Consider the following 24,194-nt stretch of genomic DNA (forward strand, 5'->3'; position numbering starts at 1 on the left):
ACTGAGGTCTCATGTGTCCGCACCGCATATCTCCATAACTAGTTCTCTACCCGCACTTGAACGAATCGTTGATCCTCCCAATAGAATACCCAGTTCACCCCTACTCAGGGTTAGAACCATCACCAATTGGCATAACAACAATCTACTCCATAATGTTTTACCAGGTACATCACACTTGACTCTGGGAACATACCACGTAATCACTTAATGATTTTCCCAATGGAAACCAAACAACTCTAAATATCCTGCAACTCTGACAAAAATCTCGGAACCCTCCCAACGTGACTGCCTCCAGTCATCTCGAAGCCTTAGACCAACACACCGGCGGATACCCCAACTGTTTCAAATACACCTGAACCTCAATTTCAAAATAATACACTATCACACACCTCGTCACTGATTCCTCGACCAGCCTCCCATCGTGGGAATCATCATAAAAGCAAGAGACCTCACTCTTACAGTTGATAAACAATGTAGACAACGAGGGCCACCGCCCTGATATACTCCTCTTTATCACCTGGAGCTGCTGCTAAAAGTATGCCTCCCTCAGTAAGGCACCTCCTTGTTCTCTTCCATCTTAGTCCCACTAATGACTCTTTCATGGTATGAAAATACCTCGCAGCAAACATACTACCTAAATACTCTGACGAAAAGGTTTCAACCCTATGCTACCCCACGGGGTTTACCTCCAAACTCTAAAACCGGAAACTCGTTATCTCCTTTGCTTCTCCCAGACAAGAGGACAACGCAACTCTTTTCACAAAAAGTGACGTCTCATCTACCGGTTGATTGCTCAACTTAGACCGTGATCCCCCAATAAGCATCATCTTTACTCATCCCTAAGTATTGCGACTCCAACTGGCATCTCACCAAAAAATCTCTCATAAACTAACTCGATTTCCTTCTCAAGGTATGCTCCATTGAAACTCGTTCGACAGGGCCCTCTGGCCCCACAATCTATCACATCTGATCTTAGTCTAATCAATCATAATGGGATAACTGGTAAAACCACAAGCACTAACTACCACAAATCATGGTACTCGAACCATGTGATCTCCTCTCAATCTGCTACGAATCATGGTACCCAAACCATGTTATCTCCTCTCAATCTGTTACGGATCATGGTATCTGAACCATGTTATCTCCTTTCAATTTGCTATTTAGAACCTCTAGAATTCTCCTTGTTTCGAGTACGGGTCCTCTACTTTCAGTAGTACGGGCCCATACTACCTGCAACATCTACCGATACTTTCCACACGGATCGTCCCAGATTTCCTAAGTAGCTGCTCAACCTTCTCGATCACCAATCCCATAAAACCTGGTCGCCCCCAGTGAGTACTCTCCTCTATCAGCGTACTCATCTGACTAAGGTCACTCCCTAGGCTCTTCCTAGGTTCTCACACTTCTCTGCCATCAGTTGCTGAAGAACTCCTTATGACACCATCCATCTACCTCCTGAATTTCATCATATTCATTTAGTAGTTGATTCCCATCATCAAGTGTTCCACAAAGCACGAAGCAAGCAACATTCGGGCATCGAATAATCTCTTCCGATACATAAAACCACTATAGGTTACGACTCCACTTGCTCTACTCACACTCAAAAGGTATCACTAAAATCAAGTAACTCTACCCCTCGTAGGTATCTAAATACTCTCTCAATAGGCTCCTCTAATGCTCATCTAGGTATCTCTCCTAGATAACTCCTCTACTTAAAGCTCTCTCTCTCTAAAGATTCCTGCTGGATACTCTTACTCCGCACATACTCAAAACACATCACAGATAGCAACATTCCTAGGCTAAGGCATCACAAATCAGGAAACTCTAGCCATAAAATATGAAACACTTAGCCTATCTTCTAGCATGCATCACTAACATCTCAATAATAACTCATAACACAAATAAGTAAGGGTATTTGGGGAAATCAACGTTCGGGCTCTGGCTGATTGTACATATTGCTCCTTCTTATTTTTCTCTTAAAAACTCTTGCTCATTTTAGAAAAATAATTTCTTTTGAAAATTTCTCTCAAATCCCCAGTTTGAGTCCAAACATAACCGAAGGTGCATCTGAATCCCTCAAACCAAGGCTCTAATACCAACTTGTAAAACCAAAAATTTTCAAACAAAAATTTCATTTTAAATCACATAATTCTCATAATACATTTCACAAAAATCTCATTTATTTAATTTACAAATCGCAACTCTATAATGGTTTGATTAATAATCCAGGATCCTCAAAACATAACTCTTTCACTGGTGTGTACAATCAAGTCGGTGCCTTCCCGCGATCTTGAGAAAAACCTGAAACACATATCGCATAACATGGTAAGCATTAAGCTTAGTGAGCTCCCTAAAATACCACACACAACTCATTAGCCACTCGAGGCTATAACACAGTAAGACCCTTCGGTCAATGTGTCTCAGTGGGAACCTCCAATCCCATAACTCGAGTGGACCCTCCGATCCTAACTCAGTAACCACAGAATAATACACATCATAAATCATATAAACATAATGTAGGATATCTCAATACTCATTATAAACACATAAGACATCTCAGTCACACAAAGATACCACTCATGGTAAGTATAGCGATAAAACTTACCTCGGATGATGAACAACCACTATAAATGCTGCTGCTACGCACTGACCTCTAACTCTAAGCCAAACCCACAATTAACCCAATTAGGAACTAAGTCCAAGCTCTTACTCATTAGGTCTAAAGGTAGTCCACTAACCATCACATCCATAAAGTAAAACCCATTGGGCCCACCAAGGCCCAATAATAAATGGGCTCTCCCGAGGCCTAACTCCCAAATCCAAATAGCAAGCCCAACTTAAGGTCCCAAAGCACACACACACATACACACACACAGATATATATATATATATATATATATATATATATATATATATATATATATATATATATATATATATATATATATATATATATATATATATATAACCCTCTGGTCCAAAAACTCTATTGCAACAAGCCCAAACTCTAGGTCCAACACTCAAGTCCCAAAAATGAGACTTAGCCCAAAAGTCTACAGTGAGGTTATGTTGGGCGTACCTCCCTTGGTACGCTCAACGTACTCACGAATCCATATTGGCCATCAGGGACACTGGGGTAGTACGCGGGGCATACTGGAATTACGCTAAGCCTACTCCCCAGATTCACTATTTCTACTCATTTGGTCTTAATCAGTTAAGACTTTGACTCAAATCATAGATCTGGATTCCCTAATAGCCCTTACTCTATAAAGTCAGTGACTTTAAGCCTTTGCATGGCTGATATGGTCACAAACACCCAAAACACCCACTCTTTTAAATCAAAATGCTCATAACTCATGCATGGCTTGATTCCAATGTGAAAGGCTTGATTTTTATGACACAACACCACTATATACACTAAAATAGGGTTGGTCATAGGCTCTGGAGCTCAATATCTTATAAAGTCTCCAACTTTGGGACCAAAACCTTAAAATACTCTAATATGAAGCTTAAAACAAAAGAGTGAGAAAGCTTGGAGCTTTATACCTCATGATGAAGCTCCCAACTCAAATATGCTCAGATCCAAGGCATGGACTTCAACTCCTTCTTCTCCAAAGATCCTTCTTTACTCCAAGAACACACAAAATCACTGAAGGCTCTCAAATAGACACACACAAGCTTAAGAATGAGGATTAGGGTTTAAGAGGGTTTATTAACTGAGGATGGTAGCTAGGAATGAGGCCATCTCATTCCTTATATAGGGACACCCCTCAATTAGGGTTTCTCATTCTGAGCCTCATACGCCCATCATACTATCTGGTACGCCCAACGTACTAGGTGACCCCGCTTAAAAGTCTCGCACATGAGTATGCTAAGCGTACACATACGTACGCCCAGCGTACTCAGCTGCCACCTTTCTCAAACGAGGGGCTGATCCTGCCAAAACTTCAAACTTCCATAGCTTCCTTGATATAACTCTGATTCCAATGAACCTCATACTCACGGAAAGGTGTTGAGATGCCCTACGATTCTAGCAACTCGTCGAAACCCCGAGACTTCCTCTTGCCCGGGTTACAGCCCACAAACCCTAATCTCAGACGATCCGAAACAAGATGTTACACCGGGCCATTCCAACTGGAAGGTTGTGGGTCAGTGGTAATCCAACCAGGAGGTTATAAACCCAATATCTGTTTGGTTATATGTTTTGTGTGGTGGTACCTTGGGGAACTCACTAAGCTTTGGCTTACAATTTTAGTTTATTGTTTCAGGTACTTTTGAAGCAATGTTTTTGTAAACAATTATTGTCTTGGGGTTGTTTTGGAAAAATGAAAATTTTGCTTTGATTTTTAGGATGTTACAGTTGAAATGAAGATGGGGGGGGGGAGAGAGAGAGAGAGAGAGAGAGAGAGAGAGAGAGAGAGAGAGAGAGAGAGAGAGAGAGAGAGAGAGAGAGAGAGAAAGAAAGAGATCTGTTTGTGTCATCGCATAAGTTCTCCACCACACGGTGTTGTGTTATTGTATGGGTACGGTGTTAGGCGGCAAGGATGTTATTCCGGTTAGAATCAGACCGAACCGAACCGAACCCGAATAAAGCGAAAACCGAATAAGGGTAATTTCCTAAACAGAAAACCGGTCCGATTAACCAATACCCGAATAACCCAAATAACATGTACAATATAATTAAGGACCTAATATAACCGAAAAGAACCGAATAAATCTATTAGGATTCTATAACCCGAATAATAGAATACCAATACTTTTATACATCAACATAAAACATTCAAAGACTAACATAAGACAATAACACATTAAAAGACTAGCAATTACATAGTAGATAATATAATGAGAATTAATTTTTTACTTGAATTTCTTGAGTCGGAGTCTAATTTGTCATGACTAGACATAGTATAAATTTGTGAATCCTTAGAGATAATAGGAATGGTCGATTTTTGAAGGTCTGAAACAAGAGGAATGATTGACATAAGTGATTTCGAGTTTGGAAATAGTTGAGAAGATTGGTTGATTTTGAAAAAACGAGAACATGTGTAGGGTTTTTTCCCCTTGTGTTATGACCGATTAGAATAGAAGTATGAATAATGATTTTGATTTTTGTCGATCAGTGAAGAGGGACGAGGACAACTTATTTGATCTGCGTATTTAGAACCGAATAAACTTTTATTTGCATAACCCGAAAACCGAATAAGCATACTATCGATACCCGAAACCCGAATTGAATTGCTTATTCAAGCTTTATTTGATTCGGTTTGGGTTTCTGGACCAAATTCTCATCTCTTTTAGGCGGTAATAACGTCATGCGGTTTGACCACATGGGCAATCAACCAAGTTAAACGTGTGCATCCGGACCCTCTTTAGCAGGTTTTAAATTGGAGTTGCAAAATCGTGTACTATCTAATAATTTCTTTTAGAACATTAACGGACAACAAACATAAGTTCTACGTTTAAAGGTATTTTAAATAGGCAAAAGAGGACTACGTGTAGGGTATTCTGTCCTACAATTGTACTAGCTTCCTCACCTTACATCCTTTTGCCCATGACTCACATTTGAACCCACCAGCATTTACTCTTCACACCCTCAACAACCCCATCCCTTTATCCGTTTTATGAAAATTCCTTTTCGATATTTTTTTAATATGGTGATATTTTTATATTTCGTTGACTCATTTATTATCTCATAAAACATAAAAAAATGCTGAATTTGGGTATCTTATATGTAATGAAGTCACATCAATAATTTATAAAAGAGAGCTTGTGCAAACGAAATGTACAAAAAAATATTATAGACTTGTCAATCAAAGATAACCAATTGTTACAAGTACATCATGGATTTAACACTAATCAACACCTATAACTTAGAAAACAAGAAAAATGGAAATCACAATGTTTATGGCATACAACCATGTTCATATGATATAACAATTCCATAAAGTTTATGGAAATGTTATTGAGTTTGTAATCCATGATATTTGTTTTTTCATTGTAATTTTAACTATAAAGATATTTTATACAAACATGTACAAGTGCAATTTTATTTTTATCAACATGACTCATGCTATCATAATCTATTATAAGTTTTATTAATAAAAAAATTAACAAAATGGATGTGGATCCTATTAGAAATAATCTCATTTTGAACAAATATAAAAAAAATATCAAATATTATTTAATGAACTTTGCAAGTTGTTTTTTATTTAAATAATTCCTTCATGAATGATCATCGATACAAAAACATTTTAAAGGTAAATGAAATTCATTTCGTAAAGTATGATGTCCTCTTATAAAAAAATAAACTTAGTAAAATTTATTTTTATGAAATAAACATACATTTTATGATATATAAAAAGTTAATTTTATAAAATTTAAATTTACGAAATAAACATACATTTTATATATGTGTTTATATATGTGTTGAAGATTAATTATTTCGACACACTTTAATTTATTAGTGATTAACACAAATCTATAACGTAAAAGTACAATTATATTTTCTTCATAACAAATATATGAAACCATTCATAATAATGATAGAACTTTTTCAATTGATGTCATGTTATCATCATAATAACAAAACAATTTTTTTAACAAAGATCTATAATAAAGTTTAAAGAGTATTAAAAGTATGAAAAACTTTATTTATTAAAATCCCAACTTTACAAAGAATTTTAAAAAAATTACACAATTTTTTTTTATTTTACATATTTTATTTAACATAATAAACTTTGAAAATCTTAAGTAATGAATTTCTTATTAACTTGAATACTTAATATGTATTTTCTAATAAAAAATAAAATATAAAAAGAGTTTATACTAACCACATAATTGTTAATTTGAAGAAAAAAAAATAAATATAAAACTTATCCTAAAGTAAGGTTTGACTATGGTAATACATGAGATGACCTTTTTGCAATTCATTGCTTTATTTCTTGCTTTTCTTTTCTTTTTAATTCTTATAAAAAAAAGGTTTTGTCATTTGTAGTTGTTTCCAAGTACTATATCATTCAAAAGACCTCAAACCCGTTTCACTTTTGTCTTTACCCTCCTTCATCTTTCTCTTTCCCAAAACTCCTTTTCCTTTTATCATTTCATCTGCAATTTCAAATCTAGGGTTTTTTTCATTCTCATTCTCACCTTCACAAACACCTCAACACCTCTCCCTCTTGACATCGTACACAGGTTCGTGTGTGCTAATTACTTCTCTGTTTCTACATTCTGTCAATTTTAGCACCCTGTTTTTCTGTTTTGAGCTCATAGAGCTTGAATCGTTTGTAAAGCCCTTCACTTTCTGGGTTAAAATTGATTTCTCGAGAATCCCATGTAAAACCCTTGAGAAATTTTCGTTTTTCGTTTGTGGGTTGCTGTTTAAATTCGTTGTTTTTGCTTGTTTCGTGCTCAATTTTGGTTTTTAGGTCGGATTTTTCTGAAAATTTTAGAGGTGTCTGTGGACAATTTTTTGTTTATCTTCTGTGGGTGGGTGTTAGATTTGGGAGTAAATGCATGGACGGAAGGGACGGAATCCCTTCGTTTTATCTCAATAGAGGGTTTCGTGGGTCGGGTTCTAATGCCGGGTCGGGTAATCAAGGTGGAGGGTTCCATGCCCCTCCACCTGGTTTCAAAACTCAATTAAACCCTACTTTATCTCCACATAACCATACCCAAATCAGGGTAGCTCCTCCTTCAATGGGTCCTTCATTCCATTTGGAACACAACCCACCTCCTAGTTTCCCTCATAGCCTTAACATCGGCGGCAGCGGCGGCGGCGGTGGTGGTGGTGGCGGCAGTGGTGGGCCTGATGACGGTGGTGTTGCAGTCTCGATCCCCATTCCCACCCCTGGAAGTGGAAGCGGGAGTGACTCTGTTATGAAGAAAAAACGAGGGAGACCAAGAAAGTATGCTCCCGATGCCTCCAATACGGCGTTGGCACTACTAAAGCCTGTACCTCCGGCCACTTCGCCGGATCAAAACACACCGGGGACACAGAAGAAGAGAGGGAGGCCTCCTGGTAGTGGAAGGAAGCAGCAGCTTGCAAATTGTGGTATGTCGTACATTTTTTGACTTTTGAATCCTATCAATAAAAATTGAGTATGAATTGTTAAAGTTTGCTTATATTTATGATTATAGAATCTTTTAATAACATAGTGGTTAAAAAGTTTTTGATTTTTTAGTGTTTTATAATTTTATATTACCTATTAGTGTTTTATAATTTTTTTATATAAATATATTACAAAATTCACTTGATATAAACTTCTAAGGTTTTGTTTCTTTTGAACTAGTTTTTCTTTCTTTAACAAAGAACAACTTAATAGAACTTTATCAATTTTATTATATTGTCATTGTTTTCTTGTTGCAGGCGAATGGATGCATAATTCGGCTGGATCGGCTTTCACGCCTCACATCATCCACATATCAATAGGAGAAGTACGCATATAATCTTTATAACAAAACACTCTATAATTATTAAAATAAACAAATATTTTTTTTGCTAGATACATTTTAAAGAATATTGTTCAACTATTAATTAAATACTTGAAACACCCAATTTTATGTTGAAGGATGTTGCGGAAAAGATATTATCATTTGCACAACAAAGGCAAAGGGCTCTATGCATCTTGTCGGGCAACGGCTCCGTTTCCACCGTCACATTACGCCAACTTACATCTTCTGGTGGCACCGTGACTTATGAGGTTGGGCCGCTCAATCAATCTCAACCCTCGGATCAAATTCATCCGATAACTGTAATTTGTAAAGTCTAACCGTTTTGTAACCACCTGCAAATGTGTGTGATTTGTAGGTTGTTACAAAACGGTTAGAGGTGGTTACAAAACGGTTACACGTTTTGTAACAACTTGTAACCACCTACAAATCACAAACATGGGATGAATTTTGGGTTCTTCTTAGAACCCAAGACTCATGAATCATATATAAATAAACTAATGATTATTAATTTATTTTATTTTATTTTCATATGATCGGTTTTTAGGGTCGTTTTGAGATATTATGCTTATCGGGTTCATATCTGCTGGCGGAAACTGGTAGCCCCCGCAACCGGACTGGCGGTCTTAGTATTTCTCTTTGTAACTCCGAAGGTCAAGTGATTGGCGGTGCAATTGGCGGCAAACTTACCGCCTCCACCTTGGTTCAGGTACCGATTTTGTACATTCTCTTGTTTGGTTAACCGGAATCTTACGTTTGTTGGCGGCAGGTGGTGGTTTGTAGTTTCGTGTATGGTGGTGGAGATAATTCGAAGGCAAAAGCCGCCATTGAGCCGCCGCTATCGGGTGATGAAAAGAGCCCCGGAGTTCAACTCAACTAGAAGTGTCGACATCTCTCTTCATGTTCATGTTCTCATGTTCGTGTATCATATGTAGATGAGTGGCGATGGGTTCTCTGTTAATTTGTAACAAAAAAAGTCTGACATCTTTATGGTTTATTTTAGTTGTAGAACTTTTTTATTTTTTATTTTTATCAGTAATCTTGAGTTGCACATTTCCCCATCTGTAGCTAGCTAGGATCATTTGGTGAACTGGGATCTAAAAGTTTCTGGATTAATTTTATTTTTCTTAGGGTTTTCGTGGATTTTTTTTTGCAAATTTTATAATGTTTCGTGAATTGCAACGATAATAGAATAGGAGTTAATGTTATGATGTTACATATACGGATATAACTTTTTTTTATTGTTTATAAAAGAATAAGAGATTAATGTGCGAATTATACTTGCAAATAGGCGATGTACCTAACAATTTATGTACCATGGAAGAAAACATGACAACATTATAAACGTGTTTGTTATGTATTGTATTTTATATAGTGATTTTGAGAATCAATTAATTTAGGTTGCCATTGTTTTTCAAAACAATTTATTAATTTATTGGCTTTTGCGATTGTTTTCAAATCAATTTATTAATTTATTGGTTTTTGAAAAACAAATCAATCAAAAAATATATATATTTTTAAGTACTTTTCACTTTTCAGAATGATTTTTCATCAGCTTTAAAAATAAAATTCAAAAAGCATATAATGACTTATTTGAACTTATTGGTTTTTTCCATCAAAAATTAATTCAATTACTTTCTAAAAAACAGTTTTTGCCTCCATTACACCTCAATAAAAACTTTTGTCTGAAAGCACTTTTATAGTTAAAAAACAATTTCAAACACCCCCTTAAAAAGATATGTAAAGAATACAAAACAAGGATTTAGAAGAGTTTAATTAGTTATTATTGTTGTATGTAAAGAATATTAACAACAATCGTTCTTCACTTGAGAACGACATACTCATGTGCTGTATGGAAACACAATCGAATTGAGAACATTGGCCAAAAATTCGAAGGATTATTATTATTTTGGGTCCGTATATGCTTGGGATTTAAACTAAGATCTCTTATTCAGACACCTTGTTAGCCAAATGGGCTAACCCCAACTTGTGTGACTCAAGATTACTCAGCAAGCTTTATTGTAATCGTTGAATCTCTCGTAAATATTTACCATGAAGCATAAACACTACTTGTGAAAGTTTATCGATGATGTTTTTTGTTAAAAAAAAGCAGTGTCATGAGTTTAAACTCGCAATTTTTTGTGACAAATGTGGTTATTTTGTTAGAATCCTAGAACAAAAATTTGTGACACACTACCACTTAATATGGGGTTTAAAGGTAGAAAGTTTGTACATCCGACCAAGGGAAGAGAGACTTCTTCCATAGATGAAAGATGATCTTCGGTATATAAATTGTGAGACCACAATTGTCCATACATGCAAGAGTAAAGGAAAAATCGGATACAAGCAAAAAAAGGATGGGAAAAATAAAGCAAGTAAGAAAAAAAAAACCAAATAAAGTTTCTTGAATTACATAGTCTTAAAACGTTTGAATCTAAAACAATACAACATATAATTAAACATTGGCATATGCGATTATTCAACACAAGATTCCGCATCCACTTGTGGAATCTTGAAATCTATAGGAGACCCAAGTGTTTCTGAATGTCTCTCTGAAAAAAACAACAACATAAAGACACCGTAAGTCAAACAAATTCATGAAAAAGCAATGAAATCGGTCTATTAGAAGGGTATTTTCGTCTTTTACCTCGACTGTAAAAGGAGAAGTTGTGGGGTAGTATCGATCAACAGGCTGCCCGTTTTTATCAACCAAAAACTTGGCAAAGTTCCATTGAACATCTCCTCCAAGAATTCCATAGAAGCCAGTTTTCAAGAACCCATACACTGGTGCAGCATTGTCACCATTTACATCAATCTGTATAAAGATTCCACATTTTAATCAAATTTTGAAGATTTAATCGTGTTCTTGAGAATATTTCTTGTTTGAAACACGATTAAAAAGGTGTATACAGATATTAGGTAGTTTGAATTTTACCTTGTCAAAGATCGGAAATTCTGATTTGAATCTAGTGCAAACAAAGTCAGCAATCTCTTCATTTGTTCCTGGTTCTTGTGCTCCAAATTGATTGCATGGAAATGCCAAAATTTCAAAACCTAAATTCACCAAACAAGTAATTAATAATAATATTCATTCGAAACAAGTATATCGTTTATACAATATGCAAAAAAAAAAAAAAACACTATTTTTCTAAAGTTACAAACCTTTCTCCTTGTACTTCAAATAGATCTGATTCAATTCAGCGTAGTTGTCATTTGTAAGCCCACTAACACAAAGAATCAAAAACACCCATAAACAAAAAACTTGATTGTAAATGTAAGCTACTTTAGGAGACCTAATTACAAATTCAATATAAAGTACAACAAAAGATGTTAAGATACGACATAACAAAGAGAATAATGAAGAATGCTTTTACCATTTGGATGCAACATTAACAATGAGTAAAACCTTTCCCTTGTAAACGCTGAGGTCGACATCATTACCCTTGGCATCCTGCATAAAATTGAAGATTAAATCACCGAAAAACAGAAAATAACTACTAAACACAATAAAAGTTTATGAGATCCAACCCAAATAAGATCAAGAAAATCTACAAGGGAGTGAAAGTATGTGTTTGACTAAACTGAAGCACCCATAACGAATTTGTTTCCTAAACGCATACACACAGTTGCAGAAGAAGAATCAAGCTGAGCGTTGACTTTAGTGTGTCAATCTTTCTACTTTTCAAATTCGAAATTAACATGGATCATGAGAATTTTGACAAAAAATGTCTGACTAGATATTACCCAACAACAGACGATACAAGAAGCACAAACTTGGAAAGAGATTAGTAGCTAAACCCATACGATTTTTACATGTAAAGAGACAGAGGTTTGACATAAAAACCGAAACTTTGAGTACATATGGGGGCATGGACATGACCATGGTCACGTTTTATGATGTTTGACCAGTTGATTCATCTTATAATCGTCAAACTAACAGTATATGAAAATCGACATCTGGGTTCTTGAGAGATAGAAAGAGTTTAGCAAGATTTAACCTTGACTGTGAAATCGTAGAGGGTTTTCTTTTCGGAAGCGGGTTGGGTCGCCATGGATGGCTGCTTGATGGTGTTTGAGAGGTATAATGCGTTGAAACGTAAAGAAAGACAAGAAAGAAACGGGATTTCTTGGCGAATTAATAGTTGACAGATGAGCGTATGAATGCGATTATTCGCATTGGTGGCTTCAATTCCAAAATGGACACCTATATTTTGAGACTTCTCATTATTTTAAAATATACTAAATGCAACTTTTATTCTATATAAAATATAAAATGTTAGGGTACAAAGGTAGGATGTTTAAAAAAGTTAAAAAAAAAAAAAAAAAAAAACGAGCATCCAACTAAAGTCATTGTATAAAAAACACTAACCACGAATAACTTTTGTTCAAATCCAATCTAATGGTAACCAGTTCTTGTGGGTGAAAAAATAACTTTGATTAAAAATTGTTGTGTTGAACTAACAATTAACAATTAATGACATGGGATAAAAGTGGGTGATATGGCATTTATATTTGTCTTCTTTAAATTATATTAGGGCTGCAAGGTAAAGGGACAACTACTTTTTCTTATCATATGTTTCTTCTCGTGCTTCATCTTCTTTTTTGGGTCTTGTGATGGTTTCATCTTCTACTAAATCCAAAATATTCACCTCAAGGTCAAACATTTCAAAGAAAAATAAGGTTTTTGATGATGCTTACCCGGGTTCCCATCATGTATTTGGACTTCAACCACTAAGAGGAATCCTGGAAAAAAATTTAGGTTTGTCCCAACCAATGAGTGAGTTATCATACCTTTCTCCTCCATATTTGGTTAATTATGCCATTTTCCTTATTTGGTTGGTTATTTGTTTTAATTTTGTTGCATATAAAGGATCCAAACAAACCAAATTGTACTATTTGGAAATGGGTTCATGTATGAAGGACCAATAAACAAGAATAAAAAAGATGAAGCAAAAGCATAAGTAGATTACATTGAAATGGGGATATCAATTTTGGAAAACGATTTCAATGAGCACAAAGAGAAGGGAATAAGGAATCTATAAGTTTTACAAAGGAATTAGCACAAATAAGTAGGAAATTGTGGATTCGAAAGTGTTTGATAATCATGCTTGCAATTATGTTTTTATTGAAATTAATGATTTAGTATATATGTGTAAGCATATGCAATGTACTTGTCTTAGTATGTATGCGAAGTTGTAGTATGACTTTGAAATTAACAGTGTTTTAATGAAATAGAAATTTTACCGCCTGTTCTTCAATGTTAACCTACTCATCAACCACTTGTTCTTCAATGCAAACCTCATCATCACCCACTTGGAGTAACATCCCAATACCTATGATGAAATGATATAAATTTTTTCCATAAAATAAGTTACATTTCAACGCTAACCTCCACATCAACTCCTTGTTCTTCAGTCGCCTGTTCTTCAACCCCAACCTCCTCATCACCCACATGTTCCTCAGCTACTTGTGCATCAGTAAAGAAAAAAAGTTATCAGTGTCCAAATCTTAATAAAGTAACAATGTAAGTGGAAACCTTGTTTCAACAATGGACATTGTCTCTTGTTGTGTCCTTCTTGATGATAATTACCACATTTTGGAATGCCCCCCCTTCTTGGTGCCGACATGGTTAGAAGACATGTATCCGAACACATGTCAACTCCATTAATTAGATTCATTGTATATCTATAGCAGCTTCCAAACATGTTTGTTATTATGACATCCCTGTTTTCACGGCCAGAAAATACCGATTTGTTTATGCTTATTTAAAAATCAGAATACCCTTTTCAAAAAATAGTATTGTGGAATTTGTTCCCAGAAAACATGATAAAGATGTTATCAAACCACTTCCGAAGAAATGTATATATATATATATATATATATATATATATATATATATATATTTTTTTATTTAAAACATTGGGATGATGTAACACCCCGATTCTCAGGTATTGAATTAATATAAGAATTTTCTTGTTTTCAAGGTCTACTCGACGAGTTGGTTTTCCTACTCGTCGAGTAGCAGTGGGTTGGTCCACATGTTTTAGTAAACTACTTGCTGAGTCCAATAAGGGACTCGACGAGTAGGAGCTGGTAGATGAAACCCTAAATTCTGGGGATCTTGTCACACCCCAAAACCGAGAATGGTGGAAACGTTATGGGGAGGAGGACATCATGTATTGTATCACAACAATGCAAAGTAGTAAACAAGCAACAACATCATCCATTGCATTAATAGTATAACTGTAATTACATTTGAGTTCTTTCATAGTATAGTTCTACAAAATGAATATTCAAAAATAAAAGACGAGTCTCGATCGCTCCGTCTTCACAGAACCTGGTAGTCGTACCTGTCTATCCGTGTCCTGGGAATACAAGTTATTTTGAAAGCGAGTATCAGCAATAGTGTTGGTGAATTCATAAGTATTTATGTGACTTTGATTTGTAAAGTTGTAAAGAAAGACCTGTAAATATTTGAAGGAAAGTTTGTACCAACGAACATGTTTGTAAGTAATTGTAAACGTTTGAAAACCCTAGAAAACCCCATATTTTCTACTAGTATAAAATGTAGCCTTATACCAAGACCTGACTGTTTTGAATGTTTGCTTCAGAAATCCAATATTTGTTTATAAGTGGGTAGTAGTTTAAAAGACCCAAAAATGAACTACCATGATGTTTTTCATGTCTAAAATAGTAGATTAGTGTACATATATAATCGCTAAGGTATATGATAACCCTGTAAATCAACGTGGTTTTAATACCCCATGTGAGTTTTATAACCATGCTAATGACCGAGACTGCCTGTAACAACGTTTTTCAGGCGTTGGAATGTTATGATATTTGTCACCCCAGACCTGTCGTTCTAACTGTAGCTAACAGTTTAGGTGCGTGATTGTCAATCACGTATAGATCTATACACAAGTATCACGCTCCCCCTACAAGGGATTATGGTATATAATACATGACTTAATAATGCATACTCGAAAGTACGTGAAATGTCTCACAACCTAGTATAAAACAGATTTACGTATGAAAATGTCCATTTGTTCTTGTATATGAAAATATCTCTTTGATATGGTACTCGTAGTATGTAGAATTTCATGAATATCTAGTACACTATCTTATGTAATCGTATCTCTTGAAATTGTATGTCTTGAAATTGTATGCTTTGTAATTGTATGTAATCGTATCTCTTCATATAGTATGTAATGTATTTGTATAGACTCATGAATAGACTGACTCTTGTGTGATCCCTGGTACTTGGAATGGTAAGTAGTATCTCCTAACTATACCTATTATAGTTTCTAGTATTATACGTGTATAACCGAAATATGCCTTTGCTATTCGAAGGTACTGAATCAACTGACGAGAACTTTTATGTCTATATATGTACATATGATTATATATAATTAATATTTAGACGACATTCAGACGAATAACCGATGCCCTAAGGCCACATCCCAACGAGGAAAAGGAAATAAAGCGAGCTAGCCGTCCTAAGTCCTTTAAATATTACTTATATAACTATACGTATATAGGCATGCATTTGACAATATAAAAATATAAAAGAAGTTTTTTAAAACCTTTGAAAAGTTTAATAAATAAGAATGATGACTTGATGTCATTTTATAAAATGATTTGAAAGCAGTTTGTTTGATAAGAACAATTTTAAATATAGGAAAACCTTTGTTAGAAACATGGTTCCAACAGCGTTTGAAAGGAAACATAAAGTATGTAAGACAGTTTGATAAAAAGCTTTTAACATGTAAAAATGTTCGTTGTAAACTATTATAGTTTTTCCAAAAGTTTGTTTCGTTTGTATAGTAACCCTAGTGAAATGCTCACTCGTTATGTAGAGTGTAATTTTTGTAGTGACATAACTGAACACATATACTCAAAGTATAGATAAAGTGTTAGATTCGTATATATAAAACAACATATAAATCTTAAAAAGACAAGATGTTATCGTGATATATTTTGCGTACGAAAGTTTCCATGTAGTAGTTATGAACCTCATATGATTTACTTGATAAAAAGAGTATATAATGAAACTCTAGATTACACACGGTAATAATCGTGTGTTTACTTGTATTCCCCCCCCCCCCCCTAAAATGTATAAAAACCATTGATAACACATTTAAAAATTTAGATTATAGGGGTATGAACTCACTCGTTTGGTTTGAAGAGAGAGAGAGGCTAGAATTGAGCAGAATTTCGACCGCGGAAAGCTGCGTCTTCGGGGATCTCGGTAGCGTATATCTTTCTTCGGGGCTCGGGTACGGAAACCGAGGGTGTCGGGATGGTCTCTGGAGCTCTAGGGTGTGTGAAAGTGAGAGAGGATATAAGAGATATGTGTCAAAACCCGTAGCTCAAACCCTCTATTTATAGTGCTGGAGGATCGCGTACGCGGGGCGTACCACCGGAGTACGCTGGGCGTACTTCGGTTATGCGGGGCGTAAAAATGCGTCACGGCTTACGACTCCGGTCTAGCTAGCGTAGAGCACTCGAGCCGATGGGACTTGACACTGGGTATAGTACGCTGGGCGTAATCTTGGATTACGCTGGGCGTAATCCAATCTCTCATCTTCTAAATTCCGTAACTTTCGCGTACGTGATCCGTTTTTCGCGTTCTTTATATCCACGCGTAGGTGAGATTATGCTCTACAACTTTCATTTAGACTCCGTCGGCTAGTTTTGAATTTATTTTTAATGATATATTTTTAAATAGGCCGGGACTGCTAAGGTCCGTTAAAAATTCATAGTTTCTTTATTCGACGTCGGTTTTCGTTTGTCTTTTTATCATTTTACTCCTATTGTGGAGATCTTCAACTTTCGTTTAGGTTGTGTCGGCTAAAAATCACTCGATCTTTATTTCGAGTTTTTAGCTGTCTACCGCTGTTACGAAACTTTGAAAATTTGTAACTTCTTCATACGAAGTCCGTTTTGGGCGTTCTTTTTATGCATGATCATGGTTTAACGTAATGTACGACTTTCATTTAGATACCTAAGGCTAAAAATTATTGTATCGAAACTTTGCGTTTTACGTCCATCAGCGTTGTCGGTTTTTGCCGCGAATCTTAGATTGGTCATAACTTCTTCGTTATAACTCGGATTTTAGTGTTCTTTATATGCACGACAACCTTGATACAATTCATACTACTTTATTTAACCCAAATAATATTTTAGGAAAGTTATATTTTGGCCTAAATTTGACTGGTGTTACGTTATATTGTCTCAAAATGTCGGGTTGTCATAGATCTGCACCCTATTTAAGGATCACTTAATCTCCCTAGCCTCTCTTATTGCATCCCTCGAATTCAGAAACCCTAATTTGTGCTTTCCCTCTAATTTTTTGTGCTTCTCATCTTGAAAGAAGATCCTTGGAGTAAAAGGCTTGGAGTTCAAGAGGTGTGAAGCAAGGGGCTGTTGTAGATCCAGAATCTTCTCTGTCTTGGCATCGTTTTGAAGGTAACAGGTTGTTACCTTGACTCCCCTTTGGTTAGATCTCTTCATTTATGGGTTTAGATCCCTTTTTTGGGGTTTTGGAGTGGATATCCGATTTGGGTCAAGATCTAAGGTTGTAATCTCAGATCCGGACTCCTTTTCTTGTCTTCGCATCTTCAGAAATATCGAGCCATGCTTGTACCAATGCTAAAACTTCTTCGGGTTCCCATGCTTTGGCCTCCGTCTTTTCTGTAACGCCCCGATTCTCAAGTATTAATTTATGGTTTTAATTTTCATAATTCAAGGTCTACTCGACGAGTTGGATGCCTGAATCGTCGAGTAGCAGCAGGTTGGGCCATGTGTTTAAGTAACCTACTCGCCGAGTCCAAGATAAGACTCGACGAGTAGGAGCTGGAGGATGAAACCCTAATTTATGGGGTTTTGCACACTATTTAAAGGATCATAAGCCTCCTTCATCCCTCTTGCACCTTCTTGAGAGTCTAGCAAACCCTAATTCGTATGTGTGCTTCATTCTTGTGTGTTTCAAGTTTTGGAAGGTGGATATTAGTGAGAAGAGCTTGGAGAGAAAGTGGCTAGAAGCAAGGAACATGTGGGGATCTGAAATCTACCTCAGATAGCATCTTTTGGAAGGTATCAAGTCATTTCCTTGACCTTATTTCATTCTAGATCTTATTAGGTTAAAGATTTGGGCTTTTCTAGCATATTAAGAAGCTATTCTTGGGTATGAGCTAAGACATGAAGTTGTAACTTCAGATCTGAACTCTCTTTGGTCTATAAGTCCATAAAGCTTTCAGCTTTAGCAAGTATGAACCCCTACTTAAATGTAAAACCCCATTGCAAGCTTGGTTTGTCATTATAAGACTATAGAGCCTTACATGCACGTAAAGTTTGCAACTTTACATGATAAACATGCCTTGGGAAGCTGGATCTGCAATATGGAACCTTAAGATGGCTTAATAAGCATTTGTTTGGATATGGACTGAAGGGACTCGACGAGTTGGATGGTCAACTCGGCGAGTTCGATGAAGATTGTCGTGAACTCGGCGACTCAGTAGGGTGACTTGGCGAGTCATATAGGGTTTTCCCGATTTTGGACACGCATGAACTCGACGAGTTGTAGGGAAACTCGACGAGTCGATGACTGCACTCGACGAGTCCGGTCAACATGGACTGTTGACCTTGACCGTTGACTTTGACTTTGACTAAGGGTTGACTATTTGACTTTTGGAGCATTTTGGGAAGTTGGAAATTTATGAGTATGGTTCCATGGTGATTATAAGTGGAGGAGTTTGTGGCGGTGATCCGAGAGTTTGAGCTTATCTTTCGAGTCGGCAGTGCGATGTGAGTTATCCTCATTATATTCAAGGGTCTAAGGTACCAAGGCCGACCCTTTTCGGATTGTTATCCTGATATGTTATGTTGTTATGATCAGTTAGATTAGTATCCTAGTAGATCGAATGTTATATGTTGTTATGATCTATTAGATCGGTATCCTGGTAGATCGGATGTTATATGCTGTTATGATATGTTAGATCGGTATCCTGGTAGATAGGATGTTATATGTTGCTATGATCTGTTAGATCAGTATCCTGGTAGATCGGATGGTATATGTTGTTATGATCTGTTAGATCGGTATCCTAGTAGATAGGATGTTATATGCTGCTATGATCTGTTAGATCGGTTTTCTGACTATAAATTGTGATGTGAATATATATTATATGTGCACATGGTTGTTTGATTGGGGGTTGGGTTGAAGCGGTCCTGCTTTGTGCTGAAGGCCAACATACCCATTGAGTGGTCCGGATAGGCTGAAGGTCCTATGAGGCGGACCAGTCATGTCGAAGGCTTGGGAGCGGTCCAGATAGGCTGTAGGGCCTGCGAGGCGGTCCAGTCAGACTGAAGGCTCATTATGCATGCTGTTTTGTATTTATTGATACGATATGATTATGGTTATAGGAGGTTGGTATTTTGGGGGTAGATCACTAAGTCTTCGAGTTTACAATTTCAGTTTATTGTTTCAGGTTCAGCAGATGACCGCGGGAAGGTGAAGGCGTGACCGTACACTTCCTCGATTTATGATTATGATTTCTGGAAACTCTGGTGTTTAAACTATTTTGAAAACAAATTTTAATAATTGAATGACTTTAAATGATTTAAAAAGTTTTCAATTTGCTCGAATTTTATGGATGTTACCTTCTCTTTTCTTTTACTTTGTGCTTTAGTGGGTTGGTTTCTCGAATGATTTCAGGTTCGGAGTCAGAAATGGGTGCTTGAGTCTTTCTGGCGAATTCGGGTTGAGTCAAAAAATCAAACGGATTACCCTCGGGTTCGTTTTGTGGATGTGAGTATTGTTATCGGAATTGATGAGGATCATATGGTAGCAAACTGTCATAGCGATAAACCGGGAATAAATCGGTTGATCATACAAAGGTCTAAAGATTATGGTGTTTCTAATGAGTGTTTTTTATTGTTTGGGTCGTCGGAAAAAGACATGTTGAAAGTTTTGATAAAAAGAATATTGAGAGATAGAAAATTTGTATTAAGATGTGGTAAATTATAGGTTGTAAGGTTTTATTTATATGAAAAAACATAATCGAATTTTAAATATTTGACCGTTCAAAGGTTGGAAATAAGAAAAGTAAGACGGAGTGTACGGCGGATTACTATCATATACAACAAGACCGCATTATAAACTACATTCTGAGACAAAACCACATTAGAAACCACAGTCTGAGGGCGGTAGGGCGGTGTTCCTCATTGCCACCCTCACAAACCGCAAGGGAGACCGTTGCCGCTCCCTTTGTTCTAAAGATAATTTAAAGTTTCAATATTTATGAAGTACAAATATTAGTTATTTATATACTAAAATGATATGAAGTTGATAAATGAATAACCAAATCCAACATGTCTAGACAATTAAGTGACCGGTTAAATCGACAATTCAAGAGATCTAACGACGTAACTAAAACTTGATTAATATATTTTGGGACGCAGACTTCACACTTGATTTTATACATGTAGAAGGTCATTTCAATGATATAAAATTTGGTTTACATATCACATCACACAAGATGTCCAAACTTAAAAATTACATCATAAGAAAACGTTCAAAACATTAACGATAACAAAGTGCTCATTTATTAAGAAAATGGCAAAAGCACACATTATAGAGCAAGCACTTAAGCAACACCAAGCAACTTCTTTATATCCTTCTGCAATACCCAAAAAAACAAACAAAAACTCATCAATTAAGCTTTATGCGCATCAATTTTAGACAAATTACCTTATGAAAAAAACTCTTATACGTACCTCAATGCTTAGAGGAGCAGTGGTGGGAGCATAACGATCAACAACCTTTCCTTCTTTGTCAACTAGAAACTTTGTGAAGTTCCACTTAATACTGTCACCAAGAAGTCCTCCTTTGCTTGACCTCAAGAAGGTGTACAAAGGTTCTGAAGTTTTTCCATTCACATCAACCTACAATGGGAAGTAAGGTAAGCTTGTCAAACAGGATGTGACATGACAGAATAGGATGTACTGCATCTGATGTATATTCGACTGGGACTGATATCAATGAGACAAAGACTGTAATTTTTGTCCCGTCGAGAGATGAGTCTTTGTCACACGGTGTTCCACCTTTTCGATGGTCTCATCGACATTAGTCATGGTCACGGACTAATGCACATCAACACAGTACAATTGTATCATCTGAAATGACAAATTCAGATAAAGTGTAATGCTTTTTAGTTTTTACCAACCTTTCCAAAGACAGGATACTCGGCTTTGAATCGAGTGCAAACGAAATCCTGGATTTCTTCATTACTCCCTGGTTCTTGCCCATTAAACTGATTGCATGGAAATGCAAGAATCTCAAAACCTATGAAGATTCAACTTACTTGAGTTGCAAGAAACAATTATAAACTGTCATAAGAAATTCAAACGAGATCAAGAAAAACAAACCTTGGTCCTTGTACTTCTGATACAAGGTTGTCAGCTCAGGGTAATTAGAATTCGTTAAACCACTGCAACACAAAAACGATAAATCGATAATTAAAATATGAGCTCATCAAAAAGATCGATCTTTCTTCAAAATTTATAGCTTACCATTGTGATGCGACATTAACAATCAGCAAGACTTTTCCTCTGAAAGTGCTAAGATCCACATCTTGTCCCTTTGCGTTCTGATAAAAAAAAAAGAACCAAAATTGTCAAACACAAAGATTAAAAAAGACGATATTCATAAGAAAGTTTATAACTTTGTTCAATCTTTCTGAAATCGATGGAACATATTCGAAAATCGTTGCTTCAATTGGAAGCTTTCATACAATCATCAATGAACATGCATACTTTCGGTATAAGTGATTCAAGAAACCATCTTTCATAATACCCATAAAAGAAAACACAACTAACAAAATCAAGATCAGATTTTTTACATCAAAACGCGCTCACCCACATCGTAATCGATAAAGATCATTTCAAAACCCTAAAAATTAAGATAAAATGAAGCAACAAACCACGGATAACAAGATCGCAATCAAAATTTTGACAACCACAACGAGAAATGAATGTCTAATCAATCGAAACCACTTAAAAACCCCTAAATTTGAAGATATCAAACCTTAACGGTGAAGTCGTAAACTGATTGCTTCGATTGAGTGGCCATTGAGCTGAAATTTACCACTGGCGTTCTTTTGGTACTGCAGAATCTGGTGGAAAACCACGATCTTTTTGAACCTATTGGAAGAGAGATCGAAGAAACAGAATCTGGTGGAAAACCACGTTCTTGAATTGAAGACTAGAATTCTTTGGGTGACAAGATTATTGAACACACGAGCTGATGAACACGACATTGGGGTGTGTTGATATATATATACAACACGTATCTGGTGATGGCGGTCGAATAATGAAAAAAGGTTAAAACATAAAAACGAGTCGTTTGATTCGTTTTCATGTTTTTATTATTTTTGTGTGGAAATCGGACTAGATGCGTGGCCGTTTTTGGTTGTGATGACGTGGCGGCGGTAGCGGCCGGAAGGCATGGTGGTTATTGGACGGTGGAGATTTTGGTGTGGAATGATCCAACGGTCTGAATCGTTACTCTGTGTGAAAGGAGTGATACTCCGAATGAAACTTTGATCAAATCAAATGACCCTTAAGGTTTAATGTATTACAGTTTTAGTCCTTATGTTCAGCTTTAAAAACTTTTTTGTAGGTGAAAATATTTTTCTGTGTACTATTATATTACAAATTTTAAATATTTCGATTGATCTCGTTTCAACCAAATTGCTTAGTCATTTACTAGAATGTATTATAATGTGATTTTTTATTTTTTATGTAAAATATTAAGTAAAAGCAGTATAGTGAACAAAAGTAAATCTATAAGGGAGTTCTATCTAATTTTGCGGTATCAAAACCGGATTTGGATTAAGGCAGCCGTTCCACGTTACCTTCTCAGCATCCATTTCTAGAAGCATTTCAAATATGTTAAAACTAAATATGCTGTGGTTTTTGTTTTTGTTTTTGTTTTTTTTTTTTTTTAAATGGCACAAAGAAATTATTAGTGCAAATGTTATTTTTTGAATTTTGCATACCGAATTATTTTTATTTTAAACTGAAAATCGTAGGTTTAATGTTGACGTATTTATTTTAATTAGTAACACAAAAAACATTATATTTTTAATTATTTTTTATTTTGATACTGTATTTTTCAATATTTGTTTTAAAAAATATATATGTTTTTTTAATTATTTATTTATTTTTATTTTGACAGGTTTGAAATTGCATTTTCAAAGCTAGCATGATAAATAGGGTTCGTTTGGAGTAGGGATGTCAAAAACCCCCTGTGGGGCTCCGATCCCGTACGGGACTAAATTTTTAAAAAAACCGGGGGTGGGAGCGGGAGCGGGGGGCAAAATTAAACCCCGCTTATTTTCGGGATCGGGGTCGGAAGTTGGTATTTCCGTCTCGTACTCCCGCGGGGCTCCGGTTGAATATTTATGTAAAAAAAAAATATTTAATATAAAATATATATACAAAATAGATTTTCTAATTTTAGGTTTAGGTTAGGTTTTAGTTTCCCGTTTACAATTAATGAATATTGAAGAGGTAGTGAATTGATCATATAATTTTGGACATGTAAGTATTTTATATTTGTAATATTGGATTTGTTATATTTTATATTTATAAGATTGTTAGAAGTATCATTTTGTAATGTTGGATTTTAATTTTTTAGTTTCTAAAAGATTAGGTTTTAAACTTTTAAAGTTGTTAAAAATAGTCTT

General features: G+C 35.7%; 3 protein-coding genes across 3 annotated transcripts; 1 reads left to right on the forward strand and 2 right to left on the reverse strand.

Moving 5' to 3' along the window:
- Positions 1-7,062: 7,062 nt before the first annotated feature.
- On the forward strand, positions 7,063-9,501 carry LOC145000933 (AT-hook motif nuclear-localized protein 5-like). Its single transcript, XM_078960235.1, has 6 exons — positions 7,063-7,191; positions 7,425-8,050; positions 8,366-8,433; positions 8,568-8,699; positions 8,996-9,157; positions 9,218-9,501. Exons 2-6 carry the CDS (start codon positions 7,513-7,515, stop codon positions 9,326-9,328), a joined length of 1,011 nt encoding a protein of 336 aa, XP_078816361.1. The 5' UTR covers positions 7,063-7,191; positions 7,425-7,512; the 3' UTR covers positions 9,329-9,501.
- A 1,323-nt stretch (positions 9,502-10,824) lies between these two features.
- LOC145000780 (glutathione peroxidase 1) lies at positions 10,825-12,635 on the reverse strand. The gene is made up of 6 exons (XM_078960057.1): positions 12,447-12,635; positions 11,823-11,899; positions 11,611-11,672; positions 11,384-11,502; positions 11,096-11,263; positions 10,825-11,000 (listed from the first exon to the last, which is right to left on the reverse strand). The coding sequence occupies exons 1-6, from the start codon at positions 12,498-12,500 to the stop codon at positions 10,968-10,970; spliced, it is 513 nt and encodes a 170-aa protein (XP_078816183.1). The 5' UTR covers positions 12,501-12,635; the 3' UTR covers positions 10,825-10,967.
- An 8,285-nt stretch (positions 12,636-20,920) lies between these two features.
- On the reverse strand, positions 20,921-22,805 carry LOC145000557 (putative phospholipid hydroperoxide glutathione peroxidase). The gene is made up of 6 exons (XM_078959794.1): positions 22,532-22,805; positions 22,018-22,094; positions 21,874-21,935; positions 21,672-21,790; positions 21,223-21,390; positions 20,921-21,125 (listed from the first exon to the last, which is right to left on the reverse strand). Exons 1-6 carry the CDS (start codon positions 22,574-22,576, stop codon positions 21,093-21,095), a joined length of 504 nt encoding a protein of 167 aa, XP_078815920.1. The 5' UTR covers positions 22,577-22,805; the 3' UTR covers positions 20,921-21,092.
- Between the last annotated feature and the right edge of the window lie 1,389 nt (positions 22,806-24,194).

Source organism: Lactuca saligna, chromosome 6 (assembly GCF_052625555.1).
Source record: "Lactuca saligna cultivar CGN05327 chromosome 6, ASM5262555v1, whole genome shotgun sequence".
NCBI classification, from domain to species: Eukaryota; Viridiplantae; Streptophyta; class Magnoliopsida; order Asterales; family Asteraceae; genus Lactuca; species Lactuca saligna.

What these genes read in the sequence shown, in the direction of transcription:
- LOC145000933 (XM_078960235.1), top strand. Translation starts at nt 7,513, where the DNA reads ATGGACGGAAGGGACGGAATCCCTTCGTTTTATCTCAATAGAGGGTTT. An exon ending in GCAGCAGCTTGCAAATTGTG is followed by an intron (nt 8,051 to 8,365) that starts GTATGTCGTACA and finishes TTCTTGTTGCAG; the next exon opens with GCGAATGGATGCATAATTCG. An exon ending in GTGGCACCGTGACTTATGAG is followed by an intron (nt 8,700 to 8,995) that starts GTTGGGCCGCTC and finishes ATCGGTTTTTAG; the next exon opens with GGTCGTTTTGAGATATTATG.
- LOC145000780 (XM_078960057.1), bottom strand. Translation starts at nt 12,500, where the DNA reads ATGGCGACCCAACCCGCTTCCGAAAAGAAAACCCTCTACGATTTCACA. An exon ending in TCTACGATTTCACAGTCAAG is followed by an intron (nt 11,900 to 12,446) that starts GTTAAATCTTGC and finishes AATTTTATGCAG; the next exon opens with GATGCCAAGGGTAATGATGT. An exon ending in GTTAATGTTGCATCCAAATG is followed by an intron (nt 11,673 to 11,822) that starts GTAAAAGCATTC and finishes TCTTTGTGTTAG; the next exon opens with TGGGCTTACAAATGACAACT.
- LOC145000557 (XM_078959794.1), bottom strand. Translation starts at nt 22,576, where the DNA reads ATGGCCACTCAATCGAAGCAATCAGTTTACGACTTCACCGTTAAG. An exon ending in TTTACGACTTCACCGTTAAG is followed by an intron (nt 22,095 to 22,531) that starts GTTTGATATCTT and finishes TTTTTTTATCAG; the next exon opens with AACGCAAAGGGACAAGATGT. An exon ending in CTGCTCCTCTAAGCATTGAG is followed by an intron (nt 21,126 to 21,222) that starts GTACGTATAAGA and finishes TGGGTATTGCAG; the next exon opens with AAGGATATAAAGAAGTTGCT.